Source organism: Chenopodium album, chromosome 2 (assembly GCF_948465745.1).
Source record: "Chenopodium album chromosome 2, dcCheAlbu1.1, whole genome shotgun sequence".
Lineage (NCBI taxonomy): Eukaryota > Viridiplantae > Streptophyta > Magnoliopsida > Caryophyllales > Amaranthaceae > Chenopodium > Chenopodium album.
This window is the reverse complement of record NC_137835.1, coordinates 81,164,803-81,183,380: the sequence shown is the minus strand read 5'-3', so window position 1 is coordinate 81,183,380 and position 18,578 is coordinate 81,164,803. Positions and strand designations below refer to the sequence as shown.

Here is an 18,578-nt window from a genome sequence, read left to right as displayed (position 1 = left end):
AGATATATAGATATTAACGTATTATTGGCAGAAAAATATGGAAGAATTTAAAATTGGTGAAACCTCATGAAGATTCCAGATTTATATGACAATTTATATATAGATATTTCTACACACTTCTTCCACCTCCATGTGTCGTGTATAAATATTTTTCTGACCAGAAGGAAAAAAAGGTTTCATTATTAATAAACAATAGCTAAAAGGCACTTACAAACAAAACCTAAGAAGCCTAAAATTCCTAACCCAACGATCGTTTTAATAAAAAAAAAAAAAAAAACTTCATCCAAGATTGCTTTAATAAAAAAAACTTCATCCAAAGCATTATAGTACAATTTATGAGTTAGCACTAATTCAGCTTGAAATTTGATGCATAAAAAGAGTGAAATAACTTTTTTTTTTTTTAAATAAAAAATCTAGCAGTGGAGGCATAATTTTTAAATCTTTAATCCTCGTCTATAAATATTAATGTAATCATAATTTTTTACTTTCCAATCTTGATATAAAATCAAGCAATGACAAAGTTTTCATGCCTATTAATTAATGATGAAATTTTTACGTTTATATATGACGAATTATTTTGCAATTTATAATAACAAAGATATACAAAGTGAGTGAACTTTTTTTGGATACAAATGAGGCAAATAAGTCAGAAGAAGAAAAGCAAAAATAACAACTACAAACTAACAAACAAAAACAAAGTCTACGGAGATACTAAGCGTGGCAAGGTTACACCTCGAACATCCTCCCCTAAAATACTATTAAAACCATCAGGAATAAAATTAAGAATATCTAAATTGGTGACTTCGCGCCTTCGCGGTTGGCCAACCAATCCGCCGTGCGATTTCCCTCTCAAAAAACATGAGTAATTTTGACTTCTCATCTATGATTCTTGAGCATGTTGATGCATCTAGTAAGTTCATGGTATCTCGAAAAACATGAGTAATCTAGTATCTAATTTCTCCTGACTCTCATTGTTAAATCACCATATAAATACATATATTATTTTTATTTTTTTATGTTACGATCATGAGATTTATGGTCTTTTAAGATAAAAATATAATTCAACTTTTTTTTAAAACAAATTATAATTTAATTTGTATATATAAAATATTGTTATTTTATTGAAATAAATTATAAATAACAATAAACCAAATTTGATAGAAAATAGAATTCTAAATTAACCTTTTATACTACAAAGTCTATTTATATCTATCCAACGTGTTACAACACTTGACAAAAAGTTGAAACGCTAAATGTTGTCTTGACCTAATTATAAGTTTATTATTTGGTATTTTATCGAAAATAAAACTCTAAATTAACAATCTTATTCTAAAATTCTATCCTAATTTGATTGAAAATAGAATTCTTAACTAACTTTTTTTATCTTATGAAATCTATCTAAATTTGTCCAAGGCAGCGCGACCTTGGTGAAAAGTTGGAATGCCTAGTGTCGTTGTCTCGTGACCTGGCTAAAAGTCTTGCTTGTACAATAATTTTTGTTCAATCGTGTGACGAGATAAATCCTTTATGCTACTAAACTTAATATGATCTCCTATAAATACCGTTATAATTATCATCACCTTTACATGGTAAATGAGTAGAGAAAGATCTAAATTTTTCCCTCTCCCCTTTTCACTCAAACTCATCCTACCACATGGCTTCAAATACCCTGCTTAGGCCCCGTTCTTTAGAGCTGCTCTGCTATGCTCTACTCTGCTGAGCCCTGCTCTGCTCTGCTCAGATCAAATATGCTCTTCTCTACTCTGCTCAAAAGAAATCTGCTCTGCTCTGCTCTGCTTAATTTTCAAATAATAATTAATAATAACAACAACAATAATTAATATTCAATAATAATAATAATTAATATTGTATTGATGATAATAATTTATTATTTTGAATAATTATAATAACTATTAATATTAAAAATAATTTTAATAATTAATAATAATAATAATTTTAATAATTATTATTAATAATAATAATTTTAATAATAATAATAATTTTGATAATAATAATAATTTTAATAATAATAATAATAATAATAATATTAATATTAATAATTAATAATAATAATATTAATAATTAATAATAATAATAATAAATATTATTAATAATAATATTAATTAATTAATAATAATAATAATAATAACAACATTAATAATAATAACATTAATAATAGTATTAATAATAATGTTGAAATCGGCTCTGCTCTGCTCGGCTCGGCTCTACTCTGCTCGGCTATCCTGAAATCTGCTCTGCTCTGCCCAGAAGCTCAAAAGAACAGGGCCTTAGTTTGACTTGCCCTAGTAATACATCCGTAATAAAAGTCAACTTAATTAGAGATGATGTAGGAGACCGTGTTTACACATAAAATAAAATAAAATAGTTGTGCCATGAGGAAGAGAGATGGAGGAATTATTATCCTCATAATGAGAGTAATAATTACCCACCCTCCCCCTAATGTAACTATTACCCAAAATGAGTTATTAGTTTCTCTTTTATTATCTCATACCACAAAATCAGTACATAATTTTTCTTACAATCACACCATCAGCCAACATTATGACTAGTGGCTTTTTGATACCGGCATCACTCATCATACAACATGACCAATCTATTAACTATTACTAAAACAAAATATTGCTGAAATCATCAGCGTCTAAACTATCCTATGTGTCATTCTCACATTAAAAAGTTTCCTTCCATTTCTAAGTATGATGTCATTAATTATTATTATTATTATTTTTTAATCTACACTATATTTTTCAAACACAAAATGATTGCCACTCTTTTTTACACAAATGATAAAAACTAATTTTATATATAATAATACTCCGCAAAAAAATTTAAATCGTGCACGCACATGTCTAATCTAGTTTATCTCTACAACAACCTTATAATAGCACCGAAGAAATTGCACAAATTTACAATTTCTTAAAACTATTAAGATTCAAAATAAACTGGACCCAATCAATTAATTATAGCCGAATCCAACTTCATATTGAATTGGGCCAAGGAGATAACGCTTCGGCCTTTAGCCCAAATTGCTGGCATGTTGCCCTTTCTTTTCTCTAAACTATAGGTGTAGCCATCAACATCAAGCAAGGAGACTCCTTTTATATTCCCAAATATCGAATTATGATTCTACTATACATCCGTTTCATATTATGTGCAACAAAAGATTATTTTATGTCTCACAAATAATACCCCTTTGTTGCACATGATACGAAACGGAGGTAGTATTACTCTATTAGTGACTTCTAGTATTTGACTTAATTCTATTACCCTTGGCATTTTTCAAGGGTACTCCGATGGCCTACCGAACACTTCATAAATCTATATAACATGAGCCTAACCGGTAAAAGTACTTTTTGACGGGAATCATATGCCATGTTCAACCACCGCTGTACTAGGCATTACCAGACGCAAAAATAAATATTCCGGCTACACGTGAATTGTGTAGTGATTATTATCTTTTAAAAATGATTTGGGCATTCATTTTCAGGTCGTGTCTAACCAACACCAAAACATTACTAAGTACAAGCACAACACATTATAATAGCTACTCCCTTGCTTCGTTTTGGGATTAGATAGGCATGTTGTATGACCTCTTATGAAGTCATCAAATCACTCACTAATGTTCTTTGAGTTTTAATTTAAACATTTCCCTATATTTACGAATGTGTATTTGTGTTGGTTTGAAAGGATTTTATTAAGTTGTTATCACACATTATAAATATTATACCCGCTAAAAAAAATTATCCAGGTAAATTAATTAACATACTATACACTTATAATTGATTCAAACTACACTTGTATTGCATTAAAAAAAATAATAATAATTAAACACACACTTGTTTACTCAGTGATACTTATTTTGGGGCTAATTAGTAGTTTGACTATTGAACACAAAGGTGTGAGTGTGTGTGTGAAACATCTATAAATGGACAAATGGGAATGTTGGGAACTTGACTATGTATGGCATCAACATGAAATTAAAATTAAATATACTGTGGTCTACCTATTCCATGACATATTTGGGTTATTATACTGTTAGTGACATCCTTAAAATCATAATTTCTTTTTGACCTAGAATGGATCAACACCTATTCTGGAAGACTTGACATAATTTTTTTTTTTTTTTTGGGTGTTTAGAGAGCCACAAGGGCGGGGGTGAGAATCGATCCCATGATCTCCCGGAATCAGAAGGGAAGCTCTAAGCCTCTAACCACTTGAGCTGTCCCTCACTCTCATACTTGACATAAGATATTACACGTATTTAATTTATACTTAATTATTTTGTTTATATGTAACTTTATTTTAGGAAATTTTGTATTACTAATATACCATAAAGAAATTTGACAATGTTTATAGATTGAGCTAGAATATCTTTTGTTATTAATATACTCCGTATTATGTAATCATATGAGATTAAATGTATGAGCGAGTTTATTCCATATTTATCCCTTTTTCATCACTTAGTTTATCAATATATACGAAGTACTATACAAATAAATGTAATTAATTATATAAACGATTACAGTATTACATGCTTTACAAATTAAAGAAACGGTACATTTTCTCGAGTATTTGTGTCCATCTAACTATGTTAATACTAGTGTTTAAAAGATGTTATAATATAAACCCGTGTAAAATTGACTCAAAGCTTGTGAAGTATGGTTTGAAAAGACTAGTAGGTGGTCGCTTAATTCCTTAACATCCTTCTCGTATGGTTGCGGACTCATTCTTCACAATTCACATATTTTCCTTGCAAAATTATAAAATGAACTTCTAGAAAGGTCAAACCTAAATTAAGCCGTCAAATATAATTATTAGGTAAACGATAAGATTTTTAAGTAATGTTTTTCAATTATTCTATTGGTTTGGCAATATGCATGACATATATATGTAATAAATAATTGTCGAAACTATTAACATCATAAATCTTTTTGGCCAAGCAATAAGAATTTCTTGGGGACAAAGATTTGGCGTTTTTCATTGACTTTGACATTTTCATAGCCTTATGAGCTGCTCATCCTTGTATCTAGGAAAATATATCTCATGCTAACAACAAATAATATTCCAACTATAGTTTATTGTTAATTTTATGTGCTTAAAATGGCTAAAAAAAATTGTAAAAAAAATATTCGGGGGATACACTGTTTTCTTTTATTTTTAAAATGAAAACTAATCTTCCATGAAATAGATATGGAGAGAAAGTGAGCAATAATTCTCTAACAACAATAAATCACCCAATCAAAATAATTATTTAAAAACATTTAATAAGATTTTGACACATCCTAAATCTTTAGCTGTGGAGTATAAATTTAATTATTTTTAACAATAATAATGAGTAAATTTTCAAATAATTTCAATATTTTATTTTATAAGTCAATTTATGAATACCTTAATTTGGTGCCCACCTAGCTAAAATACAATAATTGCTTTTATTACTCAATAATTGTTTTATTGAGTAGTAGATGTTGGTAGTTGTTACGATAGAAATATCCTAAAAGCAAGCAATTAATCTCATACATACTCTCACCTTGTATTCAGGTATAAGCCTGAGGATCAAGAAGTGAAAGGATGGTCAGTCCCTCTATCCTCCCCCCAGCACCCCGAAGTGTCGGGGGTTCAATCCTCTCCCCTCTCATAATAAGGAGGGCCCTCCGTATCTTACGCTTAAAAAAATCACGTATAAATCTAATATAACCAATTAAAAATTTATATTTAATTTATATTTTAACAACATTTTTGTATTCTAGAACTCGAAATCGAAACTTTTAATTGATCTAGAACTACTTGACTATTTTCCTTTCTCTTATTCTTTACCATCTTATCCAATATGCGTACGTTGTAGTTCATTTGGTCTCACACATACACATTGAACAACAATTGAGCATTACCTACTAATTCCATGACTCGCAGGATATACTCATACTATTGTAGTTAGGGGTGAGCAAAAAATCAGGGTACCCTGAATTGAAACCGAAACCTGTTAGGAACCGCAGGTTCCGGAACCAGAACCTATACAAGAGGTTCCGGTTCCGGGTAGCAACCTGGAGAACCTGTTGTAATAGGTTCCGGTTCAGGTTCTCAATTTTTTGGAACCGGAACCTGTAGGGTACCCTGTACCTGATAAAAGTATCACTTAATTTCAAATTATACACTAATTCTTACTCAATTTTTAAATAATAAATATCAAAATTACAATTATAAAAATATATATATTAAATTTGTTAGACAACTACTATTAGTTTGTCTTATTTGCAAGATGCAAACATTATAAATTAGTGACCAACCAGTTTTTTTATTAAAAATTCCGCGAAAAAGTTAGTGAGTATATTATAATACAGGGTACCCTGAATCGGAACCGAAACCTACAGGTTCCGGTTCCAGTTCCCAATTTCCAGGAACCTGTTCAACAGGTTCTGGTTCCGGTTCTCATTTTGAAGAATCTATTGCAACAGGTTTCGGTTCCTGAAATTTTTATAGGGTACCCTGTTATGCTCACCCCTAATTGTAGTAGGAGATCGAATGAAATATTCATTCATTGTCTTCACAAAATAAAATTAAAAAAAGAAAAAAAATATATATTCATTGATTACAGATTTACAAGTGTTTGGCCAATTGGCATCACACGTGCGACATGGCCAACAGTTGTAGGTAAAGCTTAATGTTGCATCCATTTACAAGTTTCATGGAAATTTAATTTAGTGGCCAGCTCACCGTCCAATCCCATGCATCATGATTAACATATGTTGCGTTAGTTATTACGGATTTCTTTTGTTGTCCGTTCATCGAACCATCTTCATGTACTACATACCTCTAGCTAAACAACCACCTATTTGCACACATTATGTTCTATTGCTCTAGCTCTATGCCTCAAATCGGAATCCCGGCTGTATATAAACATTAAATATATTTCGTGACATGAAATTAATCTTTTCTCTTTAAGTGGAGACAACAACATATTTATTTTCCACCGAACTTAAAAGTTAATGTATCAAGTTACAAATTTGATTGCACCTATAATATTGTTGTGGCATACTTATATTTAGTTAATTCTAGTTAGTATGTGAAATACTTGAACCCACGTGGAATACTCAACAATCTCCTACTCGCATGAATTCTTTCACCTACTTGCCTTTAAATAGTTATATCAGTGATACTCATCAAGTAATGATTTTAACTACCTAGTTATGGGTGATTATTTTTAATAATAATATTAAAAACATTTCCATTATTATTTATGGATGATGAGATGAACATGGTTCAATAGCTCACATTCCACCTAACCACCCACATAATTGCACACCTAAGTTGTTTCATTGGCTTTATGGCTTTTGTTGAGCTCTGTTGGATATGCCCTGGCTATCTAACTTACTCAGTACTGTATTACATTACTACTTTTACAACCACATTCATGTAATTTATTTAATTGTTTATGTTTAAAATTATAGGCCTTTTTGTTGTAGATCGATGATGAGCAATCGACCACAAAATGATACAAATAACATTAACCATTCTAATAATACAACTTATTTGCGTATGAATAATACGCCACATTTATTTAGTTGTATGTTATTTAATTTATAACCTAATTGTTCTTTGTCAATAATACAAGTAATAAAAAAGAAAAGAAATGACAAGAAAAGTTCATAGATGATAAATCATAGCAAGTGGCAGAAAAATAAAAGTAAAACGTTTGATAAATAACGTTCTACAAATTTCTTCAAAAAAAAAAAATAACGTTCTACAAATGTTCTAGATGGATCACCAAAACAAAGAAACTGAGTTCATACATAATGTGAATAGCCCCCTAATTAAATTATAAAATTAATGTATTAAATAAAATTAAATAAACCTTAATAGTTACACCTTACACTTTCAACTTCTAACCTAATCAATAATCATCCTCTCTTCCCCTCCCACCCAAATTGATTCTCATATCTCAACCCCACGTGTCACCGTATAAACGAAGCAATATGTTTTGGAGTTTGCATATGATCGTTGATTAAGACGTCTACTTCTAAAAGTAACTCTTGCAACTTGCCTTACACACTCTTCAGAAAATTGTACTAGGATTTTTTTTTTTAAAAAAAAAAAATTAATTAATACAATTAACTTCAATATCATATTATTTGTAAATATTGATTCAGGGTATGTTCTTTTCAGCTGATTTTCAGTTCAGTTTAATTAACCTCCAATAAATTCAGTTCAGTTTAATTCTTAATTTCCTTCTCTCATAAAATATTCAGTTCAATTTAGCTTCAATAAGTTCAGTTCAGCTCAGTAAATCAGAATACGCCCTTAGACTCGAAAGATTCGACATTTTCAACAAAACATTCAGAGTAACAAATTAAACTTTATTCTTAAAAAAATATTGAGTAATGTTATAAAAAATCCTAAAACATTAAGTATCAGTTTAGAGATAAAATCACTCGAAAAACAATGTAATTAATGAACATTTTATTAATAATTTTTGTCTTTTTTAAACATAATCCTTAAGGTTATGTGTAATATTTTTCTTAATGATTTTATTTTATATGTAAAAATTTATACTCCATAGTGAACAGAGTTCAACATGAGTTTAATCGGGTTGGACCCGTTGGAGACTTTTCTTTCCATAGTTTGTTTGATATGCCCTATCCAAAATTATTCGTTTTTTGCTCCAATTAATTTATCTACCAAATAGGTTTAGCTTATCCTATCCAAAACACACATATATAGATCATTAGGATGTAACTCATTTCAGATAACTTCCAATTACTATCAAAACTGTCTAATATCGCATATTTGATTTATTGGTGACAAAATAGGTTACTAGTCGATTTATTAATTGATCAAACACAATAAGACTAGTAGACTACATTTAGTAGGTCATTATCACTCAAAATTACATGTCCAATTAAGTGTTCGAACTATTCCGTAACAGCATAGGATGTCACACCCTAAGGGTGAGTCATATTCATCTAACTCTTACTTTATTTGAACTTATATTAAAATTTATTGTATTTATAATTTAAAACTTCATGATCCTATATAATCTTTATTAACACTTATTTTTTTCCTTAATTAAACATATAAAATAAGTAAAAATAAAATGAACAAATTCGTATCTTCTTTTTTAGGGAAACAAATCCGTACCCAAACACATGAGTACACAACACAACTTGAGTGTAGTACTCCGTAAATTTTAGTATTTTTTTTTACACAACAACAGTGTAGTAAATTGTTGGTACATTAGTAAAACTAGGAATTCATCGAATATTACTTCTTCCGTTCTATTAATATCGTAATAGTAGACTTTTTTGCACTATTCATCACTCTTGTTTTACCATATAATATGATTTATACGTTAAGCAAAATATATTCATATGAAGTCTTATTGGATTCGTCTCATAAAATACTTTCACAATATCAACTTATATGATTTTTAATCTTACACAATTATAAATACTTAACATATAACATGTGTTTCAAAATGCATAATTTTATCCTTACTACAATATTAATAGAACGGAGAAAGTATCGGTTTGTCATTCTAAATTCCACCTCCTTAGTTCCATAACCGCGTAATAATTCTAACAATTTCATCATAACTTGTTTAGAAATGGGAGTCTCGCGTCATTGATGCCGTCCTCACCTTTTTAATTTTCTCTCTCATCCACCAACCCTCTATAAAACCCCCACTTTACCCACTCAAATCCTTTCAAAAATTAATCTCTCTCTTCTCCCATTTTCTCTCTCCTAAAAAATACTGTAAAAATGACCACAAAAATGCACCCAAATATCGGCGGCGCGTCTTTCTCACTCTCCTCTCAATCACCCAGTTTCACTTCTTACTCCTCCGAAAACATCGCTGATATTGCTGCTCGTGTTGTTAAGGAGCTCAATTTATCTCAAAACGACCCGTTTGATGATGATTATTACTCCTCCGTCACCTTCAACGACGCGTTTCATGATACCCCTCTAAACGACACCGTTCAACCCCAAAACGACAACAACAACAATGACGATGAAGTCGATGACGATGATAATGATGATGATGAGGAGAGTGAGTTCGAGTTTGCGATTTTGACAGGGGAAGAGAATTCATCCCCAATTTCAGCTGATCAGATCTTCGACAACGGTCAAATAAAGCCGATGTATCCAGTATTCAACACCGATTTAGTTTACGGCGAAAGTAGCTGTGGTTTTTCGACTACAACTTCTCCTCCAACAACCATCCGCGTACCGCTGCGGAAGCTGTTGGAGGAGAGGGAAACGAGCGGGAATGGGGCCGCATCGTGTTCGTCATCGGAAGCGGATGATCTCGAAGGGGTCCCACCAGGTACGTACTGCGTGTGGACCCCAAAGAAGAAGGAAGAGGTGATGATGATGAAGAAGAAGAGTAAATCAACGGGGTCTTCTAAAAGGTGGAGGTTTAGAGATTTGTTACATAGGAGTAATAGTGATGGGAAGGATACTTTCGTCTTTTTGACACCCTCAAATAATCATAAAAGTATCGGTGTCGGTGTCGGTGGTGGTAGTGGTGGCGGAGATGGGAGGAGGAGAGAGAGAACGGTGACGGTTGGAGGGAGGAAAAAAAGTGGTGTGGAAGCGGGAAAGATGAAATCGTATTTACCGTACCGTCAAGATCTTGTTGGGTTTTTCGCTAATGTGAATGGGATTAGTCGGACGGTTCGACCTTTTTAAATTTTTTCCGGAATTAATAGTCACGTTTGATGTATTGTGGTTGATAGCGGTAAATATTTGGGAGTTTTGGAGGTAGGCAAATTTTGGGATGACTTCAGTTGTTGTTGTTTATGAGTATTACTATATTTGAATGTAAATATTTAAAATGTTACTTGTTTTTATTGAAAGCCAAAAAAAATGAAAAAAGATTCATGGAAATGAAAAAATTGTTAATGTAATCTTCTTTCTACTCATGGTTTGATTTCGTTTATTTGATCCTAAATTCCAAATAAGTGAATGTTTATGAAGTTTGAGCTCAACAGATTTTCGAACTTTATAACTACGTATTTGAGTATTTCCGAGGTCTTACCGCTTCCAATATTACCTTTGGCTCATGTCTAGCCAATCAAGCATATGTATGTTAAGATTGTTAACCTCAGGCAAACAATAACTAAATAACATTTAAATACGAGTCTCAAAATTTTTAAAATTATTTACTCCCTCCGTCTCTATATTACATTCCTCTTTTTCTCTATTATGTGAGGAATAAATGCTAAAAAGAGGAATGTAATTTAGGGACAGAGGGAGTACGACTTTAGTGGCTAGTTTGTATCAAACAGTCCCATCAAATATCAAGTTCTAATACTCTGTAACTTGCAAGTAGGGTCTGTTCTGATACGATTATTTTCACTTCAATTCAACTCTAATTAATAAGTTCAGTTCAGCTCTAATAAGTTCAATTCAGTCCAGCTCCTGATTTCTTCTCTTATAATATTCATTTTAGTTAAGTTCAGTTCCGCTCTAATAAGTTCAGTTCAGTTCATTTCAGCTCAGTTCAATCAATGAGAACATGCCCTTCGTATCAAGCATTATAAATTTTACACTATCTAATTTTACCAAATATATTCAATTGAGCTGATTACAAAAAGTGAATCCAATTGTAATAACATCATTATCTCCAACTATTACCTAGAATATTGGGCATAAGATGTGATATTTAAACTAGTTCCTATAGTGGAATTTTCTAAACCATGTTTTATTTTAAAAAGTTATAGAAATAAAAGTAAAAAAATAGAAATTTTTAAGAATGTTCTCATCCATAAAAGTGGGTGAGATAAATTAAAAAAAGGGCTGCCTAATTACTAAATTAATTATCTCTAATAAATATTTAGCTGTCTTGATTTGGACCTTCCACTTCCCCTTTCCCTATTGATTAACCAGTTGATTTATAATAGCGAAAGATGAAAAAGGTTTAAAATTCCATTTATTATATGTAAATAATCTTCATCTTATGATTAATTATGTATAATATGAGAATATACTTTGTACGAGTACATATTATATACTCTCACATTTTTCACATTTAAAATTAACTCGAAAAATCTTTGCATTTGAATATTATACTTGTATACAATAGTTTTTGTACATAGCTATTATATACAATATACTCGTGTTACATTGTCGGTAAAATTAACCTATTTGACACTTACATAATAATGTAATAGGTTGAGAGTAGTGAATAACAACACAATAAATGAGTCTTAGCAATTGTAAATCTGGATCTACTCCACACACAACATCAACTATAAGAATAAGTGCGTTATGTAGTATTCAAGAATACTTCACCAATAGTTATGTTATTGTGTACTAGTCAAATAAAAACGATGCAACTATCCAAAATATCGTCTAAATCACTCATTACTTCTAATCTAAAAATAAAGTACGAAAAAGAAAAGAGCTCCTACTTAAATCGAGTTATGACAAAAGGCATAAAATGCACCTAGAAACAAAAAGAAAAGAGAAGAAAAGTATTAAAGTATGAGTATGATTTTTTTTAATATTTTTTTTTTATATTTAACTCATAGGGGCTTAAAGTCTTTAACCCCTGAATATAACCATAGATAATGCAAGGTGATTGGTACTAGGCATGCTTTTCAAGTTCTTCCTAGTCATAATGTGTTGAAAGAAAATATCAAAGTTAGAACCCCATTACCTTAAAGATCAAGTTAAAGATGACTTGTAACTATATGCAATTTTTTCTAAAAAAAATTTAGATTTAAAAATATTACTCCCTCCGTCCCTAAATTACATTCCTCTTTCTCTCTATTATGTGAGGAATAAATGCAAGAAAGAGGAATGTAATTTAGGGACGGAGGGAGTATTATTAGAGCTGTCAAAAGCTGACCCGACCCGAAATACCGACCCTAACCCTAACCCGTCTGAACCCGAAAAAAAGGGTGACCCGAACCCGAACTAACCCGACCTGAAACCAACCCTAGACCCGAGTTGACCCGAGTATTTGAGACCCGAACCCGACCATAACCCGACCTAGAGAGGACCTGACCCGAATGTGACCCGTAAATTATTGACCTGAACTGAACCCGACTCGAACCCGAGAATGACCCAAACCCGATTTAACCCGTCAAAACCCGAATTCAACCCGACCCGAGGTCAACCCGACCCGTTCCTAACCCGACGTCCCGACTCGAATTTAAACCCGACCCGAAATCAACCCGACTTGTTATTGATCTGACCCAAATTCAACCCGACTTGTTATTGTCTCGACCCGAATTTAAACTCGACTTATTACTAACCCGAATTTAAACTCGACCTATTACTAACCCGAATTTAAACGTATTTGAGGCTATATGAGGTGAGTGAGGTGAATCGATGATAGTGATTTTGTCTTATTAAATCAGCCAAATGATTTTTTTTTTCTTTTCTAAATTTATCTTCAAAATAAACTTCCATATAACTACTTATAGTGGTTAGAGCTTCTCTCCCGGTTCCAGGAAGGCCTGAGATCGATTTTCACCCCCCGCCCTTGTGGCTCTCTGTACACAAAAAAAAAACATATAATCCTTTTATTGATCCTTTTTTTCAAATTTTAGTATTCACTTGTTTATTTTAATATTTTTTAAAATGTTTTAAATTATGCAATTTGATTTGGAGCTTTAAAAAAAAATTAAAAAAAATTTATTGACTTGAACCGAACCCGACTCGAACTCGAGAATGACCCGATTAGGAAATGACCTGACGTGATTATAACCCGCAAATTATTGACTTGAATCGAACCCGACTCAAACTCGATAATGACCCGACCTGATTATAACCCGCAAATAATTGACTTGAACCGAACCCGACTCGAACCCGAACAGGACCCTAACTCGTTTAAACCCGTAAAAACCTGAATGTAACCCGACCTGTTTTTCACCCGACCCGAATGTAACCCGACCTTTTATTAACCCGACCTAAACCCGACCCAAACCCGATAAGATGTATGACCCGACGTGACCCGACTCAAGCATGATCCAACCCGAACCCGGCCCGCATAGGTCCCGACATTAACCCGTACTGACCCGACCCGAGATGACCCAACCCACACTACCCGACTCAAACCCGACCCATTTATCCGAATTGACAGCTCTAAGTATTATTATTATTATTATTATTATTATTATTATTATTATTATTATTATTATTATTCCTATTATTATCAAAAACAAAAGTCATACAACCTACAATAAATTATTATTATTATTATTATTATTATTATTATTATTATTATGGTTCAAACGAGTCACTAGGCCGAGACCTCACTAGTCTAAAATAAAGCCATTGAAGATTGATATGGTGCGATCGATGCTAGTTCGAAAATAAGATGTTGAATGATGATATGGCATGAGAAAGGGTACATGTGGCACACTGCGCATCAACATGAGAATAAGATGTTGAATGTCTGATTGGGTCTGAATGATATTATGACGTGAGAACACTTAGTACATTAACATTTTTAAAAACGCTTTTTAATATATAAGTATAGATAAAATGTGGTTTATACTCTTGCCTAGTTGCCTTTCTTTTTAGGTGGTGTAGCCACAATGTCAATGTCAATGTCAAACAAATTAAAGCGGGTCTTTTCAGATAAATTAAGAAGAAAAATACTATGCTTTGATCATCTAGAAATATAGCATCATTCGTATTAGGTGGGATTGAACTTGGAGGTCACAAGTTATATTATCTAGATTTTGATAGTGATTTCCATAGATAGATACCCCGTAGGGGCCGTAACATAATGAGCTTGCACATTAAAGATATTTTACTATACTAATATGAAGTTCTGTTTTTTTTTTTTTTTTTTTTTTTTTTTTTTTTTTTTGGTGGTGAAGATAGATAAAGTTTTAATCTTGAGTTAATGTGAAATCACTTTACAATAGAAGTCATTCTCGTGTTGGCCATCTATGATAAGAAATAAACTTCCTTGTTTGAAAATTGAAAACAAACATTAATCACTACTAATTTTATTTATTTATTTATTTTTGACAATTATGATATTTATATGCTTGTTAGTTCTTTCGTTTGGCTTTATTTTTCTTGAAAATGAAGATCAATAGAGATTATCTAAAGATACCAAGAAAATAAAGAAAGATTGATTATTTCTTCTTTTTTTTTTTTCTTTGTGGACAAAGTGGGTAAAGGGAGGAAAAAAAAACCCTAGCAATAAATAAAGGGGGAAAAAGTGGTAGGAAAAGTTAAAAAATAGAGAAGGAAGATAATAATGAGGGAATATAAAAAGGATTTGTATTTTTGTAAAAAAAAAATAATAACAATAAAAAAAAAAAGGATTTGAGATTACACAGAAAGTCATTTACTTATTTGTGCTCAAAAAGTGCAAAATTTTATGTTTAATGGAAAAAAAGGCAACCTATAGCATTTTTAACGAACGAATTAGTATCTACTCCGTACATTACTAAACACAAACTTGTATACATGTTACCAAACTAGCCATCATATATTTGTAAGTTACCACATGTTATAAAAGAACATCAATTAATATTATAAAGATAACAAAACAATCTTTAGAAAAAAAAAAAAAAAAAAAAAAAAAAAAAAACTCTACAAGGTTATATCCCTAAAAAAAAGTTACCCCATTTTTATAAGACACTCGTCATATACAAGTATTTCTAAAAAAATATATTGTACAATTTTCTTTTTACTCTCGCCTCACATTTGGCACAAAAATAATTAGGAAAAAGAAGTAAAGCCATAAAGGTAAAGGGGAGTCTTAATCGAAAATTAAATGGTGTAGGGGGCCATTACCTTTAATTTTATCATTCACTTTCAGACAGCCTAAAAGCATTATTTGATACGTAAAGTACATGAGAATGAAAGTGAAAGTTTTTTTTTTTTTAAAAAAAAAAAAAAATGTGACGTGAAACTCTTGAAATAAAAGTATGAAACCCAATCTAGAAAAATATATCGTTGTTACCCGCTTATTTTCACAATTATTTCGGGCGCCACTAATTCCATAAGAAGGTACTACTACATACTAACATACCTAAGATTGATTAGGAATCCGAATTTGTGATTGATAAAAGTGCAAAATCTCTCTTAGTGGAATTCAGAAATTCCTAGTGGGAAACTACATTTAGTGCATACAGTTTTTTTCACTTTTCTTGTCAAGGTTGCCAATATGGCTAAGCTTGATTTTTCCATTACTTTTAGTGGATCGTGTTGTTATTCTCTTAGTGGATCGTGTTATTATTCTCTCTTGAGAGGACGATGCGCATTATATATTCTTATATGTTCGTTTTAGCAAAATTTACAACTGCATGTATATCTTTTATGCATGTGTGGATTTCATAATTAAATACTCCATATTGAGATTTTAAGGATATGGAGATAATGTATGTGCTTTAATTTGAAATTATATGCATGATCATTATTCTGAACTGTATGTTCTGTTTTATTATGCATCATGCTCTTGCGTGTAGGATCTCCTGGAATCGGCCGGGAGAGAAACTCTAACCACTTGAGCTATCCCTCACTCTCTATATCTTTATTAATATACAATAATTACTATGTAAAAAACTAAAAAATATGCATTTATAATATTTGATCACTCTAATTTCCATTGGGTATTTCAGTATTTGTTAAGGGATTCAACAAATTAGTATATATTAAAGACCAATAAGAAATACAATTATTTCTTAGAAATTTTAAAGTGGCAAATACTCAATGTGTATTTTTGTTTTGTTTTGTTTTTCTGCTTTACAAAGATTATGAAGACAATTTTACAAACTATACATATTTTTTAAAAGAATTGTGTCTTTTGTCCATGTACGATATTTGGAAACTAATTTAATTAATTACGGAGTAGGTTGGAAAGACTAATGTACACTTCGTAATGATAGAGATTATTAGAAGTTAATCTTGTCATAGGATATATTTGTGTGTATAGGATATATTTGTGTATATTGTATCCTTATCTTATTGTGTGTAACTCTATATATTTGATCAATGGAATATACTCCAGGCTAAGGAGTTTTCTCATAATCTAGCATGGTATCACAGCTTAGGTTTTAGGATTTTTTTTCCTCGATTTCTCGGTTTTCCTGTGTGGTTTCTTGCTCCCTCGTTTCCGCTCACCACACATTGTTTTACCTTTCCTCTGCTCCTATCCGTACCTCGCCATGACTAAGGACTCAGATTCCCCACCGCCACCACCTCCTCCAATGGAGTTTCACCCCGCTTTATCGGTTAACAATATCAAGAATTGTATCCCTATAATTCTTGACAGGGAGAAGGTTCAGTACTCAAGCTGGGTGGCATTGTTTGTCACGCACACGCATACAACGTCCTTGATCATATTGACTCAAAGACACCTCGCCCCGATGGTATCTCCGACCCTATGTGGCTGAGACTTGACTCGGTTGTCAAGTAGTGGATCTACTTGCCCTTCGTAATGTTCTCCTTGCCCCTCAAATTATTCTGTCAAGGATCTTCGCACGGGGAACATAATAACGAGATGCAATAGTTCAGGGGAGCTCTACCCAGTCACCAACTCTAGTCCAACCTCATGTCTAGCCACCTCCCTCTCGGCCGTCTCTCCTTCCACTTGGCACGATCGTCTAGGACACCCGGGGGCACCTTCTTTAAGCTTTAATTTCTTAGGAGTAATAATTTTATTCATTGTAATAAGGAGCTTGACTCCAGTTTTTGCAACTCTTGTCAAATTGGAAAACATATTCGACTTCCTTTTTTTCAATCACATAGCAATACTACTTGTGCTTTTGACATTATTCATGCTGACTTGTGGACATCCCCTCTTGTGGACATCCCCTATTCGTAGTGGTCATGGCCACAAATATTATTTGGTTTTGCTTGATGACTTTACTCATTATGTATGGACTATCCCTCTTAAGTATAAATCTCAAGCTTTCCAAACTTTCTTGGATTTTCGCCAATACGTTCTTACCCAATTTGAGCGCCCCATAAAATCTTTTCAAAGTGATCATGGTCGTGAATTCGACAATGACCCCTTTAAACTCTTTTGTTTTCAAAATGGATTGGTTTTCCGGTTTTCTTTCCCTCATACCTCATCTCAAAATGGTAAGGCCGAGCGAATGATCCGTACTCTAAATAATGTCACACGCACTATCCTATTTCATGCTTCACTAACACCATCCTATTGGGTCTATGCACTTGAGACAACCACATATATGCTTAATGTTTTGCCTACCAAAACACTTAAAAATATGACTCCTGCTCAAGCCCTTTTCGGGGTAGTGCCATCTTATGATCACATTCGTGTCTTTGGTTGTCTTTGTTTTCCAAACTTGACTGCTACTACTCCTCACAAGCTTGCCCCCCGTTCCACTCCTTGTGTTTTTCTAGGGTATCCGCCCAATCATCGTGGGTATAGATGCTTGGACTTGACTACTAATAAAATTATTTTATCTCCTCGTCATGTTACTTTTGACGAATCTACTTTTCCTTACAGCAATTTGGGTCACTATAAATTAAAAGATTATGAGTTCCTTGGTGAAAGTGAGCAAAGTCCACTACTTACTCACACCATTTTGCGCCACTGTCAAGCCCAAACACAACCCACACCA

General features: G+C 32.1%; 1 protein-coding gene across 1 annotated transcript; it reads left to right on the top strand.

Annotated features, from left to right (window-relative positions):
* The first annotated feature begins 9,771 nt into the window (after positions 1–9,771).
* On the top strand, positions 9,772–10,701 carry LOC145577533 (uncharacterized). Its single transcript, XM_081635021.1, has one exon. It carries the CDS (start codon positions 9,772–9,774, stop codon positions 10,699–10,701), a length of 930 nt encoding a protein of 309 aa, XP_081491147.1.
* Positions 10,702–18,578: the final 7,877 nt, after the last annotated feature.